The sequence below is a fragment of the Lathamus discolor genome, chromosome 12, assembly GCF_037157495.1.
Source record: "Lathamus discolor isolate bLatDis1 chromosome 12, bLatDis1.hap1, whole genome shotgun sequence".
Taxonomy (NCBI): Eukaryota; Metazoa; Chordata; class Aves; order Psittaciformes; family Psittacidae; genus Lathamus; species Lathamus discolor.
Window position 1 is genome coordinate 3,821,026 of NC_088895.1, and position 20,279 is coordinate 3,841,304.

The window sequence follows — 20,279 nt, forward strand, 5'->3', positions numbered from 1 at the left end:
AACAAGGGCAAGTGTAGAATCTTGCATCTGGGGAAGAACAACCCCATGTACCAGTACAGGTTGGGGGTTGACCTGCTGGAAAGTAGTGAACGGGAAAGGGACCTGGGGGTCCTGGTGGATAGGAGGATGACCATGAGCCAGCAATGTGCTCTTGTGGCCAAGAAGGCAAATGGCATCTTAGGGTGCATTAGAAAGGGAGTGGTTAGTAGGTCAAGAGAGGTTCTCCTCCCCCTCTACTCAGCCTTGGTGAGGCCGCATCTGGAATATTGCGTCCAGTTCTGGGCCCCTCTGTTCAAGAAGGACAGGGAATTGCTTGAAGGAGTCCAGCGCAGAGCCACAAAGATGATTAAGGGAGTGGAACATCTCCCTTATGAGGAGAGGCTGAGGGAGCTGGGTCTCTTTAGCTTGCAAAAGAGGAGACTGAGGGGTGACCTCATCAATGTTTACAAATATGTGAAGGGTAGGTGTCAGGATGATGGAGCTAGGCTTTTTTCAGTGATATCCAGTGATAGGACAAGGGGCAATGGGTGTAAACTGGAACATAGGAAGTTCCACGTTAACATCAGGAAGAACTTCTTTACTGTAAGAGTGACAGAGCACTGGAACAGGTTGCCCAGGGGGGTTGTGGAGTCTCCTACACTGGAGATATTCAAGGCCCGCCTGGACAAGTTCCTGTGTGATGTACTGTAGGTTACCCTGCTCTTGCAGGGGGGTTGGACTAGATGATCTTTTTAGGTCCCTTCCAACCCTTGGGATTCTGTGATTCTGTGATTCTGTTTGTACTTACACAGCCTGCTGATGGCACAGAGCACAGGCGGATGGGCAGCCATCTCACAACACTGCAAAAGCCTGGTCTGCCCCTTTGCACAGCAGTGGGTGAGGCCACTGCAGGATGAATTGGAAATATCAAGGCCAAGTTGCTGCTGCTTTAATATCAGAGGGAAAGTTTTTGCTTGCATCCCAGTCTCCCATATTCACCACAGAAGAGGCAGTACTTCAAAGGCACTCAAATAATCACTTTTTGGTGCACTCCACCAGCATCGTTAGGCAAACGTCCATAAATACCCTTCTTGCATATCTTGTCTCACTGAGATTATCCTTGTCTCCTTGGCAACTGTCAGATGATGTATAGTGCTAGCAGGGATTAGCCCCAATGAGCCTTATAACCCTTGTGTAAATTCCTGCTCTATGAAGAGACCTGGCCAAACGCTTTCCTGTTAATGTTAAAATGTTGCCATAAACAACATTAAATCCAAGAACCTTTCAGTAAACCTGAGTGAGGATGGAAACTAATATGGAGCTTTTTATGTGGCAGTGTTTGCCTTGTCCTCCAAACAAGTAAGTTTGAGACGTGTGGATATACTTGGCATTTCAGAGCTTGACAAGTAAAGCTGTATTTTGAATCGGTACTTAAGAGAAGGCTTGTGCTGAAAACTCGGGCTCTTAATACCTTTATCTCCTTTGTCCCTTGGAGGCAGTGGGGATCACACTGGGAAATTCCAAATCCCTGCAAGAGCTTAACAAACTTATGCTACGCTTTAACCTATTAATTTCTGAAAACTAGCCTGGATTCAGGTCAACACTTGAAATCCACACACAAACTCTGACACCAGTCGTACTGAGACTTACTGTCTCTGAGCAAGCAGCTATGGGCTGCACCCTCATGCCCCACTCCTCAAGCAGACATGACCAAAGCATCAAGTTGAGGAGGTACAGCCCCAACACCACAAGCTTTCTGGAAGTGAGGTGTTTCTCTGCTTCATACCATGTTTGGGCCTGGTGAGAAGGAAGCTGTTTGTCTCTTGGCACCCTATTTGGCCTGTCTGAGTGCCCACAGCAGGCATTTGCCAAGCATGGCACTGGCATCACACAGATGTGACCTGTCTCCACACAGGAAATATAGATTGTGCCAGTGCAGGGAGCTAAGCAGCACTGTACTATGCATGAGTGCTAATGGTTGGAGTATCTAAATGATAATAAACAGCTTGTGGCGCACAAGTGACACTCAAACTACTTGTTCCCTTCTTCAGTCCATTCAAGTCTTTATAATGTCACAGCTTGGTGAGATCTGCTGTAATTCAACAGGGCAAAAAAACCTGTAATCTTTGAGCAAATGAAGAGAGGCTAAAAGCAGCACCAGCCTTTGCAGCAAAACCAAAACCAGACACTACAGCAGAAATGAAAGTGTTTCTGTAATTAAGCAAATAAATCTCTGGCACAGCACTGTGTCTATATATGAATTCAATAATGTGCCATGGCTGATATCTATTGGGTTAATTAACCAGAGAGATCAGAGAGAAGAGGGGGGGGAAGTTCTCCATGATTGTTCCATGAGGTAGTCACAGAACAGCCAAGCCAAAGGGTAATGGAGAAGCCAGCACAGGCAGGGTAGTGACAGGCAGAAGAAAATCAAGGTCTTGGCACAAGCTGGTTAGCAATGATGCAACATGATTTCTTTGCATGCTTCTGTGGACCTGTCTGCTCCACAGCCCTCTGACAACTCTGGAACACACCTCATTCCATGCAGGACAGGAGCAGGAAAAGGGGTCAGTGGTTAAAGGCAGGTGATTTTTAGCACAGATAGGATAAAAGTCTTCTTAAGTTACATGCTGATGTACAAGCAGAAGTTTTAAGTGACACCATTTGAGACACTCCTGCACACAGCAAACACTCGGTAGGTTTAGTATTGCCACCACAGGCTTGTGCACATAGAGAATTCATCTACAGTAGCAAGAGGAATAAAAACTGCTGGGAAATGAATACCATGATCTCTGCCACTAATCATATTATTCTTGCTACAGGAGGAAGGGAAAGTTAGCCATTTATATCCAGCAATGCCAGGCAAGATCCCAGTTTAAAATCCTACTGTAGCAGCATAAGAACTGGAGCAGTAGATCAGCCCATGCTCAAGTGAAGGATAATCCACACGCTCATGTGAGGCAGCCCTCTCTGCTAAGTGATAAAAAAAACACAATGGGAAAGCAATGAAAGTTGCCGCAGTTGAAGTATGAGCACACACAAACAGGGCTTTCACAATGAAGCACTCTCCAACAACCCAGTCAGGGAGACTGAGGCTGAAGAACAGCCGCTGCCACATCACTTCTGTGGAGTTCTACTTGGTGTATGTTAGCTGTTACCTAGTTAGGCCCAGAAAGCACATGCACAAGGTACATGACGCTCCTGACTACTGACATTTGCTTGAAAGCACCAGAGCCAAAACCAGCATTTTCCCATCCCCTCCCCTTTCTCCCAAAGGGCACCTCTAGGCCTTTACATTCTCTGCCCCTCCAAGACAATCACTGAGGGTGAAACAGGGAATTCTGGTGAAGAAAGGAAGGATGCTCCCTTTTCTCTGGTCATGACTGCTTTATACAAGGTTTCTGCTTCTTCCCAGGCAAAGCCTCAGCCATCAAATCCTCAGCCAACAGGGAAAATGCATCTTTTCTCAGCATCAGACACATAGGAGAGGCTGCTAACTCTCGCAGCATCTGTCAGTACAGTGTTTTCCAGTCTGAGATCTTGTGCAGTGCTTACAGGTCTCCACATCCCACTGTTGCTTTGCAGGCAGCCTTATGAGGCTCACACAGAAACCTGGGCTGCAGATAGCCCACCAGTCCCCACCTCTGCTGGGGCCTGCTCCCTGCTGCATGCCCCAGCCCAGGCTCTCTGCAAGCTTGCTGTGTCTGCATGGAGTCAGTGGTCAGAAAACAACAGCCTTTGTGCCAAAAAACCTACAGCTTGAATGATTTTTATCCCTCTAAGCAGCACCTTGGACTGTGAGGGAAAGGGCTTTCAATCCAGTGACACCTGGCCCACATTTCCAAACCCTTGGCTATAGGTGCAAGTCTAAGTATAGCTTCTGTGTGCCAAATTTGCTGCCCTCTGCCAAGCACAGTCTGTGTCTGCTCCCAGTGAACTCCAGTTCACATGCAGTTACTCTAACGCAGCTGCTGGAATGTTGTTACAGCAGGTTTTCCTTCTGATAGCACTGCACTGCTGCTCCACCAGAAAAATAACTGAATACATGAAGGGTTTGTGCCTGAAGCAACTTCCCCCATACATGAGCATCCATGCTTTACCTTAAGTGATATTCACAGATATGCCAAAGCCTGAAACTTATACAGAGGGGCTCTTTCCAGTCCCTGGTAATGATTCCCCTGTATGTGTATGATTTGGCAGAGCACAGTATATTTTATACACCATCCTACAATATGTGCTGCACCCACCTTGTTTTTCAGCTAAGTTTGCTCTCAGCATCTACTTGCTTTATTTTTTCCTATTGCCAAGACAGCTTTCTGTAGGACTTAAAGTACCAAAATGCCAGCGAGTTTGCCAAAAGCTGTTAAATAAATTCATGCAAGAACTTTCTGAAAGCTGGATTGTAGGAGGACAAGGCTCCAAGGAGAGATCCATATTCTCATTTCCAGACCCTCCCATCATCCAGAGACTCTGGTCATGACAACACCCATGCAGTCGCTTCAGGGGAGTGCCTCACATGCCAAGCTGGTACGTGCATAAGACAATCTGGCCACTTAATATTCAACAGCTTCCCAAAAGCTGGGTTACAGGTGGTGTTTGGAAACTTATCCTCAACTTTGAATACACCTGCTGAGGCTTAATTTAGCAGCTCTGGCTCATGCTAGAAGTTACTATTGCATATTTGCCACCAGACACTGCTGTTGAGTGCAGACTGCTCTGAAGGCCAAGCCTCTGCCCTGAGGATCTACCAGTTAAGGACCTAATCCCCTCAGTGCTTACATCTGTGGCACTGCACAAAAGGTAAACAAGTACTTCTGTGTTCAAGCATCTGCTGCACTGAGTCATAGGCTAAACCTTAGTGGAAACAGAGCAAAGCTGGGCTGAGGGGAGACAAGCGTTCGTGTACTTACTACATATGGTAATATACAAAGCGTAGATCTGTACTTGAATTTAGCAGATCAGAGTGCTCAGGTGTTATTACTAGCACACTGTAATTATCTTTTGTCAGCAATCACCAAGCGCAAGGTCTGCCTTGTGCTCCAAGTCTGCTCCAAAGGCCTTATGCTATAAACAGATCTTTTTATGCTGCCAACAAGGGAGAACAATTCAGGAATAGCTGGAGGCTGCTGAAGAACAGGAAGAAGTATTGTGAAGTTAAATAGTATCTCTAGAAGCTTTTTGTCTGAAGGTGTCCAGCACAGTTCTGTGGTGTTTAGAATCAGATCAAATATTGTTCACAAAGAAATATTTTTAAGTAAAATGTACCTAACAGCTCCAGAAATATCCTTCAAGAAAGTAGATTTGGATCTTTTTATTTAAGCGCTGTGATTGTCGTGTAGTGCCAGGTGGGGTTTGTGAGTGGTGTGGGTTTTTTCCCACAACTTCATGACGAACTTGCTCATTTTGATGGCACTCACTTTAAATGGATGACCCTGGTGCACCTATCAGTGATAAAAACATTTAGTGAAGAGAAAGCTTTAATGGAATAATTTGAAGCTGCAGCTCCTGCTCTGGGCAACATTCACTATAGGGTTTAGGTTTCATCATGTTCTACAGAAAGGAGCCACAGGTTCTAAAGAGAAATAAGCTTTCTGCACAGAACATCTTCTATCTCGCTTCTGTCAAGCCAAACACCAAAAAAAAAAAAGACTTCTTAGTTCTTCCTCCTCTGCTTTTGAACCAAATTTACTGAGTTGTGAAAGAAGTGAACAAACATCAGTGCTGTGTTTAAGAAGCAACCTGATGGAAGTTGCTGGGAGTCAGACTTGGCAGGGACTTAAAAGCTAATAAAACATCTCCCAGGCCCGTCTACCATAAAGTTTATGTATACACCTACATTTTAGGACTTCTCTCTTCCTATCTTGAAGGCTTACTGAGAGAGATTAATATATTTTAAGCCAGTTCCATGAATTTTGCACCATCTTTTTTGGCATCCACTCATTTCACAAGTATGGGAACAGACACCAGTATTTCCACACAGTCAGACACTTAAGTGCAAGTTTGAGCATTAGGCCTGCATACACTGGAAAGCTTTTGGTTTGTGTATTGCTACTATTAAATCCTAAAAGAGTATATTCTGAGCTAACAGGGTGTATAGATGGAGATTTCAAAAGCAGCCAGGGCTCCTAGCCTGCCAATTCATATTAGCTATCCCCAGCAGAAATCAGTTCATTTTCTTTGAAATAAAGGAGATTGAGTGCTTAAAGCCAGAGTAAGAGACTACAAGAAGCTTAATTATTGTCTCTTGCTTCCAGGCACAGACATTTGAGTCTGAACACCTCCAGGTTTGAAGTCTTAGACTAGAACAACTTCATAAAAAAATAAATTCAAGGATAGAGATTGACTGTCCTGACTTCTGTCTTCCAGCGAAAGACAGCAAAGACTCAGAGCAGGAGGGGGTGTTACATTTCTCTTTGCCACCACCACCATAAGCTTTTGCTTCGTTTTGCAGGAGGTTTTAATGGCCAGGTTAAGTCTTCATGTTTCCAGTTCAGCTATTTCTAACCTAGTCAGGCATTCTGTATTTCATCAAGCTATCACCTGACTCACATTTGGAGCTCACTAGGAATTTACTGGAAGAAATATTCTTCATCCTTTAGCTCAAGTAGAAAAGTCAAACTGAGCTCAAAAACTCTGGATTAAAAACCCACATCAAAGGTAACTTGGACAAAATGCTCTATCAAGATAAAATGTGCCTTCTGTCAGGGAAAAGTAACTTATTCATGGAAATTAAGCATTAGAAATGCATTAGAAGTTATCTAAAAGAGCAGACCGCTGAACTTACTGATGCAAAACAGACCATCCAGCTTTCAAAGCGTATGGGTTCTGCTGGGCTAAGGCAAAACTTCAGAAACTTAAGTCTCACATATGAGAGGTTGGGGGGGGAAGTGGCAACGGGCAACAGACTTTTTAACCTGAAGGTCCCAGACCCCTTGCAACACACTGGACCCACGCTGCACTCCACTGACATTAATGCAGTGGTTCCTCTCGGCTCCACTTAGCACCACCACACTTGATTATTTAAGCCACAAGCCTTTCCAGTTCCATTTACAGATAGGTAACTAAAGCGCTGAGGAACAACTGCTTCATTCAAGGTCATGTGCAGCATCTACACATAACTAGAAGAGTCTGCTAGTGTTAACATTTTATTGCCCTATTCTTTCTCAACAACCAGGAGCCAAATTGTTACTAACAATCCCCATACTCAGCTCCGTTCAGAGCCCTTCAGACACCAGCCCTGGGAGCCACTGTGCAAAGCTGTCTCATCTCCCACTCTTCTTCTGCAAGCAGAATTTGCATACAGAGAGCAAGAGCCACTGGGTGCACTACTTAGCATCGCATGTCCTCCAGGCACACTTTGTCCTCTGAGTTATCTCCAGTGCTAATTTATTGCAGCATTCAAAGCAGCAAGCCTCCGGCAGTCCCTCCCACAGGAAGCAGGCTGACTCATTTTTCCATACACTGTATTTTCCTCTCCACAAGAGCCAAATGCTTAGGTCAAGAATAAATCACAAAAAAAAAGGGAGGCTCATGCTTGAGCACCTCCTAAAACATGTGCTTAACCCACATCCACCTGTGCAGCTACTTCTGTCATTCAAACAATGAACCTAGAGACATTACATCCAGCAACAGTTGCCCCCATATGGCACACAATTGCCTTTTCTTCTGCTCTAAACAGCAGCTCCTAATCCTGTAAAATGATTTAGCCTAAAGTAATGGCTTTTGGCCTGAGCCAAACAGATACCTGCTGAAAAACAAGATGAAGACCACCATTTTGCATTCACTCCCCTAAGCTCTTTGCCAAAGCATTCGGGTATTTGCCTTGCAAACTGGTTCTCATATATCAGCTATCCTTATAGGAAGGGGGAAAAAGAACAATTACACTGCCAGGAAAATTCCTGACTATCTGCTTTCTGCACTGTCTGCTCTGACTCTTTCATGCCTTGTTTCATGACACTGCAAAAGTTCACCATCTCCATTAAAACAATTTTTCAAGAACACTTGGAAATAAACAGGTAACATGGCTGAGTATTAACAGCAATTACCTTCAGCAGCACTTCCAGCCCGCCAGCCATGGAAACATGGGAAGCAACCAGTCGGCCAGTGCAAGAACTTCACCCCCAAAACAGGAAATGCAGCTTCAGGCTGAGCAGGTTCAGGTTGTGTGGAGTTTTCCACCAAGGAGCTAAACATCTCCACCTAACTCTTCACCTCAATGGGCAGATGCAAGCCCAGCCATATACAGAATGAAAATCAGGTGTCCCCTGCTCTCTCGTATTATAGCCAGCTCCCTCCCTAGCATCTGCCTCTCAGATGTGAGACATCTGAGCTGCTGTGGCATCAATTCATCGCCATCTACAAGAGCCCACTGCATGACAGGTGTGTGAAGAGGAAACTACTCATGTTCTTAGCTTGATTTATTTTAAAGCTCAGGTAAATAGGAGTGAGGTTAAAGGACATGCTAAGCATTTCCTACTTGTGCTACAGATGGGCAGGGGGAACAGATCTGCAAGAATTCTCACTTTCACACAAGCACTGAAGTATCATGTTGCCAAAATGACTGTGAAGTAGTGCAGATCTTAGCATAAGATGCCACTGCTCTCCTTTGTCTCACAGAGGCCTCTCAGAATAGGTTTAATGCTACAGCCATGAGACTTTTCCCATCAGTAGTGTGTCCCAAGCCTGATGCTTATAAGAGAGTAATTCCAGTGCCTTTCTCCATTAATCAGACTCCTTGCTTTGGCAATTAAGGATCCTCATCCTTTAGATCTTTGGTTCCCTTTTTTCTTGACAAGCCTACTTTGTGCTAAAGAAAATGTTTGTTTCCTCTTTTGTCCAACTGCCATGTTGTCAGTACAGGACCCTGCTAACCAGTCAAGTCGGCTTGTGCTCTACAATATCAGCCTGTTTCCCACTGGAGGGAAGGCTCATCAGCCTGTACGGCTCTAACAAAGGAGGTCGGGCAGCGTGCTACAAAATCCAACCCTTCTGTCTAAGCAGATACGGATTTATTGGATCCTCTGAATAAGAAGAGAGAAGGAATAACCAGGAGGAAACCTGCACGGGTATAAATATCATTGCAGGTGGCTGACTGTGAAGGTGTGTTGTACAAAGGCACCAAACACCAGATATGATTTGCCTGAATTGCACTGAAAAAGGTGACGGAGACAGGGAGACAGTGTGCTCACAGTTCCATGCAGGTGTATGACTCGGTGCCAGGCCCTAGGGAGGACACCTCAGGCTGGATGCTGCATGTCCCTAACATGGCCACGTCGCAGATCTTACCTAAACCAGCAGCAGTCAGCTGAGAAGCACAAGAAGAGCACCAGGGAGTGGGCTGAAGGGAGCTGTGGCAGGTTGCAGAGATGGTTCCTGAGCAGAAAGAAACCTGTGTTAAGTAAATCTTAGCTGCAAGAGCTGAGCAGATATACTCACTCTGGCTACTGGTACTTAATCCACCTGCCAGTCTGCTTACAGTTACTGGATACATAATGGGTATATATTACACAGCACTATCCTAGCACTTCTGCAGTCTTAAAAATCCTTTTTGTTTTCACTAAAAATATTCCACGGGATCAATGTTCATGGTCTCTGGTGGATATTTACAACCAAAATACCTTGAAAATGTTGCAAGTTTCCTGAATTCTCATTTTCCACACAACTCCTCTAGGCAGTGACCCCCTCTCACACCAGGACCAGGCTGCTACAGACTTTGTATAGGTAAATTTCCCCACACCTGGGCACTAGCAGAGCGAGGGATGAGACAAGAAGAGGAGAATTCAGCCCCCCTACATCATTTGGCAGAGACGGTAACAGTGCTGCTGGTCCCTGCGAGCCTCACTGCCTGCACACCTACACACAATAAATTCCACCCCTCGCCTTGGTGAAATGTGTGTTTAAGAATTGTCATTAAAATACACACTCATTGCACACCCTTCACAAACTTCACCGATGTCAACTACAAAAGCATCTCCTTACACCAAAATCAAAGTGGCATCGTCACAACACAGCAAGGACAGGTGATGTACACGCTCAGCACAGCTCCATCCTCCTCCCCTCATCACTTTACAACAGAATCCTCATTATTAACCCTGTCCTTAGCAACAGCCAGGCCAAACATTTTCCAGTCACTGTTTCTACTTCAGATTCCTCTAATGGTAAATGAAGCCATTCAAATGTGACTGGTGGCAAGCGCCACTCTTCACAGACTCACAGGATTGTTCAGGTTGGAAGGGTCCTCTGGAGATCACCTAGTCCAACCCCACTCCATAAGCACTTCCCTGGATAGACTAATGCTTTCAATAACAATTTAAAGTTGACCTGAATTAAAAGCTTCGGTAAAAAAAAGCTCTCAAAGATTCTCAAACTGGGCAACCTTCAGGTATGCAAGATATAAATGGTTGCTTATGGTGCCAGCATGCCAAGGGCTGGAAAACAGCCACGGCCTCACCGCTTTCCTGGCATGGGTCAGCTAGCCCGGGAGACCAGGCTTCCCACCACTGACAGTGGGTGCTGGGGTGCCGTGGCAGGGCAGCAGTCCCCATCCTCCATGGCTTCACTCAGCAGCCAGGATAATGTATGTTCAAAATATGTCATTCTAAAGCAACGTGTTCGTTGTTTCCTCCTTTTCTTGCATTTCAGTAGCCAACTATATTTTCCTCTCAAAGAAGAGCCCGGAATCCAGGGACCTGAAGCCAAGGGAGGCAGTGATTAGTGGTGTGAAGTGTTAATGGTACCACAGTGGGAACAGGGAGTCCCTTGAACTCAGCTCTTAGCAAATTAATAAAAGGGGTAGCACACTCTCCTGAGTGTAACAAATTTAGCACTAATTAGGACTTCTCTTTCTTAGCTATTTTAAGCAAGAAAATCTTCAATATCCTTTGGTTAAATTTGAATAAATCGTGTTTGTAGAAGAAAATCATATGGAAACATGGTTTCTTCACCCAGCTACAGTCTACGAAACTTTTTCCATTCTCCTTCCTGACACGACTTAGCTGGATGTTTTGTATGCAGTTAGCCTTATTCAGCAAGCCTTCCCCCAAAAGAGGGTTTTCTTTTGAATGAGACTAATCTACAGGCTATTCATTTCTCACAGTCTGTCCCAAACATTGCAAAGATCCCCTCTTCACAGGAGTGTCAGAGCTCTAATTTAATTACATTTATTGATTTGATTGATTCTAAGATTATCTTTCTTCATAGTGTTTTATGTCTGAAGCCTCCTTTACTTCATCTTAATTTGACTTGCAAAACCTGATTAAGCTTTACTTTTTTGGCAATTCTATGATTTATTTATGCCCATATATTCCAGATGTTAAAATGGAGTTATTATAACTGGAAAGCCATATTTTTCTGCCAAATATTTACACAGCTTTATGTCTTTTAACACTTCAGAATTAATCATGAGAGAAATTTAATCAGGTTTGCAATGAACATGAACCTTTAGTTAGAGCAGAGGCCAAAATGTCCTCCTGCTCTTCCTTTCTTCTTGCACTGCCCAAATCTCATCTAAACCTTGCCTGAAGCCCAGAAAACAAAATTCACAGTTGATTGAATGTATGTAATTGTGAATTGATGTCTATGCTTTTGCAGATCTGTTTCAAACTGCCTGGTGGCTGTGCTGGCTAATTTGCCTATAATCAGGAAATTAATTCTTTCTTAACTACAGAGCAAAGCTGTGATGCTGGGCAATACATGTCTGCCTTTCTGGAAAGGATATTACTTCTCTTGAGCAAAATCAATGCATCACTAAGTCACTGACATATCCACAAAAGATTTTAGCTTTTAATGTTTAGGAGAACACTGATGGGGAAGAGAAAGCCCTACTGTTTGCATAATGAGAGTGGAGCCAAACTGGCTGAGGCAGAAGAAACTCGCTTCAATTCAAGAAAAGCCATATCTTATTTGAGCAATAAAGGGAAAATGTAGATAGAAGGTTACATCTTCTGATGACGCTAAGCAAAAGAGCACATTAGAAGCAATCAGCAGTGAGTTCATGGCATAAACCAGACATGTACACATGCACACATGTATAGAAGTGTGGAGAACCCAAGTAGATGCCATATGAAAATATGCCATAAAACCTGACAAATACTGGACACTGTCAAGGTGTCTTTCCATAAAACAATGCAAACTGATGTTAAAGTCTAGACTTTATAATCAATTAGAAAGGGTAGTTTGACAGCAGTATTAATAACCTCTGAAACACAAGTAGCATGAAAAGGAGGTTTCCATAACCATAGCTCAGTTCAGAAGACCTTGTCTCATATCTCTGAAAAATCAAATCTTTACAAAGGTTATACTAAAGGTATCTGCAATTTCCCTATCTAGAAGAACTGGATGAAGACTTTTCCTTGTTCTCCTATGGAGGGAAACACTTGATACAGTCATTTCTGTTTACTTCTGTTAAATGGCTGGTCAAAGAGCATATTCTGCACTGTATGAGGCTAAAGAACGTATTAGTTTTACTTTTCTCTACAGCATGAGATAGGATGTGAATGGTGCATGCTGAGATGACACTGTAACATCGAGTATGCTTTAGGCCCTGAATGCTAACAAGTGAGTCCTTTCTTCCCTCCATGTGGGCTATAACTGTGGGAATAAGATGTGTGAGCATGTAAGCTAAGCAGCAAGTAGATAAATTCCAGATGGTGATTTAAAGCTGGTGAATACAAGCCTTACAATCCTGCAAGCAGTCTAGTACCAGAAAGGACCTTTGAGGTCAATTCATTTCCCTTCTGTCATAAGCAGCCCTCTGGAAGAAACTGCATGATAAAGTGATCCAGCTCCATCACAGAATTAATTTTTGCCACCATTTCTCCTGCTGTAATGGTGCAGGAGAAGGAATTCTACTGCAGTTCCTTGGAAACGTAGAAATCTTCCTATTCCCAGCCTTAACGTACTCTTACGCAGTTTATTCACATCATTTTCTCTGCCAAAATTGTGCTTCTGCTTAAATAGAGCTTTTCCCTTCTGTGTGCTTCTACATGATGTATTTATAGGGAGACCTCTCACAGCATTCATTGCATGAGATAAAACAAGCCATCCTGTTTTAGTCTCCTCTCATATAACAGAATTTCCATGATCTAGATCACCCTTGCAGCCCATTCCTTCACCTGCTCCAGTCTGAGCATGGGGACCAGAACTAGCAACAGCAGCTATATATTGTCTTAGCAGGGATTTTTACAATGCCATTAATACTCCCTTGTTTCTTACTGCTATATTGTACATTTACACTCTCTGTACACAGAACTGTTCTTGCGTATAAATTATACAGTTAACTATCAGATATTGGTGCGTCACCTCATCTGGTACTACTTCTGCTCCTTGGGAGTGTGGTCAGCATCTTGCAGACAAAAGCCCTTGGTGCTTTTCATCTGGTGCTTCTTCATCCTTGACAGCTCCTGCGGAGTATTTCAGCATGAAGATGTTTCAGCAGTCTTTACAAAAGCAAGTGAATCATTCGAAATAAGCACAATCCATCTATCTTCCTTAGTGCCACCAATTAATAGCTGCTCAGGATGCTTTGAAATCTATAGCTGCTTAAGGGAAGAAAAATAACCAACCCCTTCCTATAGTGCTGTGCCATCATTATATTTTGTGTACTCTGCCTGTGCTAGGAAGCTTTATTAAATAAATGAGGGGAAGGTGATATGCAACAGCCTCTGATGTGAGGCTTTAAAGAAAGGGAAAAGGCCAGTTATGCTAATCCAGGATAAGAAGGGAACTAAAAACCAATTGGTAGACAAGATTTATTTCTTATTTTTGAAAGCCATTTCTCATGCCAGGAGCCAGCGGTGAGAACCTGACTGATTTCTGTGGCTGTGATTCTGCCTTCTGCTGCCCCTGCAGCAAGCTGTGTTGGGGCAACCACAGTTTCCTCCACTTGATGGAGCTGGAACAGCCTTTTACCTCTTGCTTCCGATTTGGAGTATTCTGCAGAGCGTGCAAAGTAAGGGACTATTTTTAAAAGGGGGTAGTGTTGCCTTTGAGGGCAGCTTAGGCTGGGTCTGTGTCCTCATTCCTCAGGTCACAAGCTGCTGGAGCAAGGTCATTGCACCCTTTGGTGGAGCTGCCAACGTGGGCTCCCTGTCAGCCAGAGCACTCCAAGTCAACTCCTGACCCACATTTGCCAGACATAAGGATGCACTCCCAAACCTGCCCACAGCTGCTGACCCCAGTGCTGGTCTTCTCCTGTCTCCATTCCTCCCTCCTGTCTCATCAACCTATCTAAGGCACTGTGGCCGCTGATGGCCCCTGCCATTGGACACACAGCTCTGTCTGTGCCCTGAGCATGCTGCCTCTTGAGCAGGATCAGTTCACTTCCAGCTAACCTGCCAAAAGGGGAGGTCTGTGCCTAGAGTGTAATGGAACCTGATGGAGGCTAATTAAATGGAAAACCATCCATTTGTATTGTCTCCTTAGGGATTTGTCATAAAAACCTTATGTTCTCTTACAAGCCTAAACAAGTGCGTTCACCATGCAAAAATCAGCTATAAAGCTGTCTGGAGAGTAGTCAATGTGTCTAAGTTGTCATTTATACGGGCTGTCTGCAGCTTGGATCCTGAAGGTAGGAATGGCCTCAAACTGTCCTCAAACCACCCTGCATAAATGGGGCATTCCTCCCTCGAAATGGGAAAGAGGACCAAGCCCTCTGCAAGCAATCCTGCCCTGACAGTCATGTGGAGCGGATGCTTCTCTGTCTGGCCACGATAGGAGCCAGAAATCAGAGGCAAGGAGCACTTGTTGTTTTAGAGCTGTGCCAGAGATGTTCAGAGGTTTAGAATGTATAAATCTATTAGTTGTGTTTGCTGGGGGCATGAGGATTGGCTCCCCTCACCTTTGACAGTGGCCTGGTCTCCTTCTCAACCCCAACTAGGCTATGTTTGAGGAAAACTGAATTTCCTGTAGGACAAAGGAGTCATGCTGTATTGCAATGGAATAAAGTTATGGGCTCTGTCCCCTTGGCTGCCCCAAGAGAAAAATCCACATAGCTGCTCTCTTCAGCATCTGTCCAGGATGAGCTTTTCCCTCACCCAAACCGTGCAGGCTTCAGTTTCTGCCAAAACTGGGGCTCATGGAGAAGTCATATCAGGGCAGCTCTTTCAATGGGCTGCAGGAGATAACTGCTTTCTATGGGACAACCCCCTGGGTAACACCATCTGGTGTCTCCTTGCAGGCGTCGGAGGTGGAGCGGCAGCTCTCCCTGCAGGTCCACACGCTCCGGGAGGACTTCCGGGAGAAGAACTCCTCCAGCAGTCAGCACATCGTGCGGCTCGAAAGCCTCCAAGCCGAGGTGAGTGACCTGCACTCCGTCTCATCCCTTCAAAAGGTGTTTTAACTTGTGGAGAGAACCCCTCTGAACTGAGGAAACAAACCCTGCCTGTTGGAGCAAAGAGAAGGATGATAGCTGGGGGGAAAAGGACTTCCCCAGTGAGAACTTTTGCTGCAACCCAGGCTGGGGTGGCACAGGCCAGCTTCCACTGCTGCTCTGGCCACAAGCATGCCTGCAAAATGGATGGATGAGAAGGATCTTCCAGGAGATAAACCATGGCAGTGCCCCTGCAGAGCTGCCGCCCAGTACAGATTAAACTCTAGGGTATGGTGGGAAAGGAAGGGCTGCAAGGGTTTTTCTTCTGTTTCTCATGCTTGCAAGGAAAGCAGCAGTCCTCTCCTGCCTCCAGCCCATGCACATGGGAAAGCAAGGAGCTCCTAGCTGGTTTAGCTCTGGGACATTAGCAGGAATGATATTTCCTTCCTTCCTCTTCTCTTCCCTGACGGGGGTCACTGAGACCCACGTAGGCAGGAACTAGATGGTCAGATGTCCAACCCTACCGCCTGACCACTGCTTTTATTTATAAGCTGTCTGGAAGAGCTTTTCCTAAAATTTCTCAATTTCTTCTTTTCTCCCTCTCCTTCCTGCTCCCTGCTGGTCCCTTGCCTTTTCCTCCCCTCCCCTTGGTGTGGAGCAGCAGGTCCTTGAAGTAAGTACGGAGGCTCAGAAAGCGGCTGCCCGCGTGTGCATCGCTGTTACCGTGCATGCCTGTCACTGTGCATGCCTCACCTTGCCTCCTTTCCATCTCTTGCTTTCCAAATCCCTTTCCCCCTGTGCCCTTCCCATGGCCCATGCCTATGGCAGAGCAATGTTTTTTCTGTTGTATGGGCATTCACAGAGTGTTCATTACTGGTTTGGATACCAAATATGAACTCTCAGTACAATCTCTATATTATGCCTCTTATTTTTCTTGAACCCCTTTTCTCCAACCCACACAAATCATAATGGTGGTGGGAAGAGACATGTCAGAAACCATTAGTCACTTAAGAGCAGCTTTCTAATACCTACAGCAGCCTTTACCCTGCAGAAACAGCAAGTCCACACATTTTGCTAATATTCTCTCATGCAGCCAAATCTTCCCAGCAAACTGGAAAGCAGCAGAGACAGAAGGTCCCAAAGAGGCCTTCCACTGGGAAGCTGCTGTATTTGTCTATGGTCCATGAATTAAAAGGAGGCCACAGGGAATATTTAGAGCTATACTGGACTAGTAAATGGCATACCCAGTCCCCAGAGGTCCTGTACATGCTGGAAAAGGCTCCTCATTCTTGGTTAAACAAGAAGTGACCTTGGCTAGTGCTGATTCATCCTGTGCACTGTTCCCAGCTAACTGAATCACAGAGGTTTTGCTTGGCACACTGTCCCTCACCACCTGAAATCACTGCCCTTGACAATTAAAAGAAATGAACCCATTTTAAAGGCAACTGATCACTATGAGGCTAAAAATAAGCATGGCATAGAAAGGAGTCTTCACAAGCAAAAAGACAGAAAAGTCCCTGGTGAGGACTTGGTGAACATGCAGCTATTCAGTAAAGCATATGGGTAGTGCTGTGGCACAGCCCTGTGGGGCTCCCATACAGGAGAAAATGCCACCATGCTCAGTCAGGGACCAGCCAGCAAAAGTAATTAGTTTTGCCCAGTCTTGCAAGTTTTAAGATACAAGGGGTGGGGAAGGCTGGTGTCCATTTAATCTGTTTGGTCATTTCTGCCTGTCATTTCACACACACAGATACAGTTTCTTTCATACAGGTGCAGAATACATACGTGCATACTTCCGCTTTTTGCTGTTTCATATCTGTCTTGGGAAGTTGATTTCACACCTCTCGGCAAAGTGCAGGGTCTGACACCACCTCTTTCCTTCATAGATCAAGATGCTGACGGACAGAAAGCGGGAGCTGGAGCATCGCCTTAGTGCCATGATGGAGGAGAATGACCTGCTCCAGGGAACCGTGGAGGAGCTGCAGGACCGAGTCCTCATCCTGGAGAGACAAAGCCATGACAAGGACCTGCAGGTGAGGAGACAGCCGTGGCACAGGGAAGAGGGGGGAAGTGGAGTTAAAGATATGGTTTGGGGGAAAACTGACCAGGAAGATAATCAGGAACTGGGAGACGAAACAGCCGGAAGAATAAAATGGCTCATGTAAGCATGGCAACAAGCAAGGTCCTGGGTGTTGGGGTCTGTCGCACAAGGACAGATAACAGGAGCCACAATGGAGCATCTTGACAGCAGAGCAGCTTAGGAGGGAGATCTGAGCAAACGAGTGGGTCAGCGTGCGGGGGAAATGAGGGCAGTAACTGCCCTCGTAGCTCTCACTGCTCAGAGGGTTTCCCAAAAAGCCCCAAGGTGCTCACAGCTATGTCACTAAACATAGCTCCCTGGAGAACAAGCTGGCACCTCTGTGGCTTCAGACATCTTAGGAGAGAGCAAGAGTTTTCCAAAATCTATAGATTTTTTTAAACCATATCTGTATTACTTTTCTTTTTGGATTCACTTCCTGCTGTGTTATTTTCAGCACTTTTTTTTTACCTGAGTCCCAACTTCTTCACAACGCTCCTCATTTTAGTTCTGATTAACCTGATATTTTTATCTTTCAGGATATTCTGGAGCCCAAACGGTGTCTAATGACATTTGGAGATTATTAAGCTCCAATAAAGAGCAGTATCAGCCAAGAGTATATTCCTCCTGGCTGGAAATCCTCTTTTTGTGACACTCATTCCTCCCTCAGCTCTTTCACAAACCAAGGGATTCATCCAGTCTGTGTCACCTCCACCAATATCTTTTCTTTTTTCCTTACTTCCTTGACAAATTCCTTGATTTTCTTTGCAAGCTGCACCAAAGCCAGCTGGAGCTCCAGGAGGTGCGCCTGTCCTGCCGGCAGCTGCAGGGCAAGGTAGAAGAGCTCAGTGAGGAGAGAAGTCTCCAAAACTTCAACACAACCAGCACATCCCTGCTGTCTGAGATAGAGCAGAGCATGGAGGCAGAGGAGCTGGAACAAGAACGAGAACAGGTATTTGCCCTCGTACCCCTGGGAAGGCCTGAGGTCCTGTGTGACCAACCCCAGAGGGAAAGGGAGTTTAATGCATTTGATCTGGACTTGGAGCTGAACCAAGAACCAGACAATTGGGGTTACGGTCTCAGCTCTGGTATCATCACCTTTTTCACCATTTGAAAGTAAACCTCTGCCTCCATTTGAAAACCAGCATAGCAAACTAGACAAGTATTTGTGAGGTTTGGCAATCCTCATTTCACTGTGGAAGGAGGATCTCCATGGTCTTGATGTCCCAGGCTAATGTCAGGCTCTCTTGTTCCAGCTGAGGCTGCAGCTCTGGGAAGCATATTGCCAAGTGCGGTATCTTTGCTCCCATCTCAGAGGGAACGACAGTGCAGACTCAGCAGTCTCTACAGACTCCTCCATGGATGAGTCCTCAGAAACATCATCAGCCAAAGATGTTCCAGCCGGCAGCCTACGGGCAGCACTCAGTGAGCTGAAAAGACTGATACAAAATGTGCTGGATGGAGCAGACTCCACGGTAAGTTGGTGGCACAGAGACACCTTGGCTTGTGCATGTCCCCTTGCCCAGGTGACAGAGCTTGCTGCAGGCTTCCCCTGGGAAGGCACATGGGAGCAAAACTGCAACTCTACCGAAGTCACATTCACGTTTGCTTCTTCCTTGTTTAGTCCCCCTCATCCCAAACCTCTACAGAAATAATGCACTTCCCTTTTTTAAAGCGAAACCTGAGCAAGAGATTTCTCTCCCGCTCTCAGAGCTCTCGGCGAAGCGACGATGATACCTTAGAGGAACAGATCAGGAGAACAAGTGAGGACTCGCGAGCCCTGAGGGAGTTAATGGAGGGAGAACGGGGGAAACTGAGGCAGAGTTTGGAAGAACTGCAGCGACTGCACAGCCAGGTTAGCAATTCGCACACTTTACATGTAGCCCTGTAACAGTAGTGTTCAGCCTCCAAGACATACCTTCCATGAAAAAGATCAACATGATAGATAACCCAGGAGGATTTAGGACAAAGAGGGAGACTATTAAACCCAGTGCCAAAACTTTATGTGCTGCTCTGCTGTGTATGGAGCAGGTTTGCCTCCTCCACAGCAGCATCACAAACCCTCATAGACACCAGAGAATCTTGATCATGGCCAGCCTGGCACCAGGTAGCACCCCAGGGCCAACAGGAACCAGCTAAGGCTAACAGCAATGAATGATCCAGCCCCAAAACCAACACCACACTCGAAGCACAGAATCACAATGCATCTGCACTGAATACAGCAGCGCCTGTGTCTGAGGTCCTATGCCAAAAGCAGCAAATGGAGACAGGCACCCAAGGAGAAGCTCTGCAATCCCTGTCTCTCAGGGACAAGTCTCCAAACACTGGAGGGGATCCCGAGGCCACAGCAGCAGCAGCCTTAGGCACAGCTGCTTCTGCAGCACTGACTGCATCGGAGGAGGGAATGGGGTTAACACCCTTGCCTGGTCTTGCCAGTGGAGCTGTACTGCCCTTTTGCCATGCTCCTTTGGGGAATAAAAAAGGAAATGCATCCCTGTTAAGGAAGTCAGCACAACCTGGGGTCTGACAGCCTTGTGTAGGGCTATGGGATCTCTCACCATGGTACCAAAGCAAAAAGAGAGCATCATTAACTACCCCTGCAGTGAAGGCTGCATGTGTATGAGGATGGAAATGGTCTTGGTGACAAAGCAGCTGATTAGAGGCAGACTGCAGCGAGGGAGCAGCCCTGCCACCTGTCCTTCCATCCACCACAAGAGACACCTTTGAGAGTCCAAACTTCTGTCCTCAGTGAGCCATGAGCCCAGGCATTCCTCTAGTGGTGCTGCCATAGTCCTGTGCACCTTGTCCTTAAACACATCTGAGATGGAGGAGACATCACTGCAATGCAGCTATGCTAACAGAGACTGTTAGGGGCTTATTCACAGATCTTGAGTGATCATCTGTACACCAGCCTGC

General features: G+C 45.7%; 2 protein-coding genes across 2 annotated transcripts in view; one reads left to right on the forward strand and one right to left on the reverse strand.

Annotated features, from left to right (window-relative positions):
* The window catches only part of CIT (citron rho-interacting serine/threonine kinase), a 138,876-nt gene that overhangs the window by 110,834 nt on the left and 7,763 nt on the right, over positions 1 to 20,279 (reverse strand). Inside the window, exons 3-4 of the mRNA XM_065693137.1 lie at positions 17,072 to 17,286; positions 13,279 to 13,379 (exon numbers count right to left, since the gene is read on the reverse strand). The gene's annotated coding sequence lies outside the window, so the exon portion shown is untranslated. The remainder of the gene's footprint in view (positions 1 to 13,278; positions 13,380 to 17,071; positions 17,287 to 20,279) is intronic.
* The window catches only part of BICDL1 (BICD family like cargo adaptor 1), a 45,363-nt gene that overhangs the window by 16,211 nt on the left and 8,873 nt on the right, over positions 1 to 20,279 (forward strand). Inside the window, exons 3-7 of the mRNA XM_065693146.1 lie at positions 15,155 to 15,271; positions 17,173 to 17,319; positions 18,136 to 18,315; positions 18,620 to 18,838; positions 19,075 to 19,218. Of these exons, the coding sequence (XP_065549218.1) occupies positions 15,155 to 15,271; positions 17,173 to 17,319; positions 18,136 to 18,315; positions 18,620 to 18,838; positions 19,075 to 19,218 (807 nt within the window). The remainder of the gene's footprint in view (positions 1 to 15,154; positions 15,272 to 17,172; positions 17,320 to 18,135; positions 18,316 to 18,619; positions 18,839 to 19,074; positions 19,219 to 20,279) is intronic.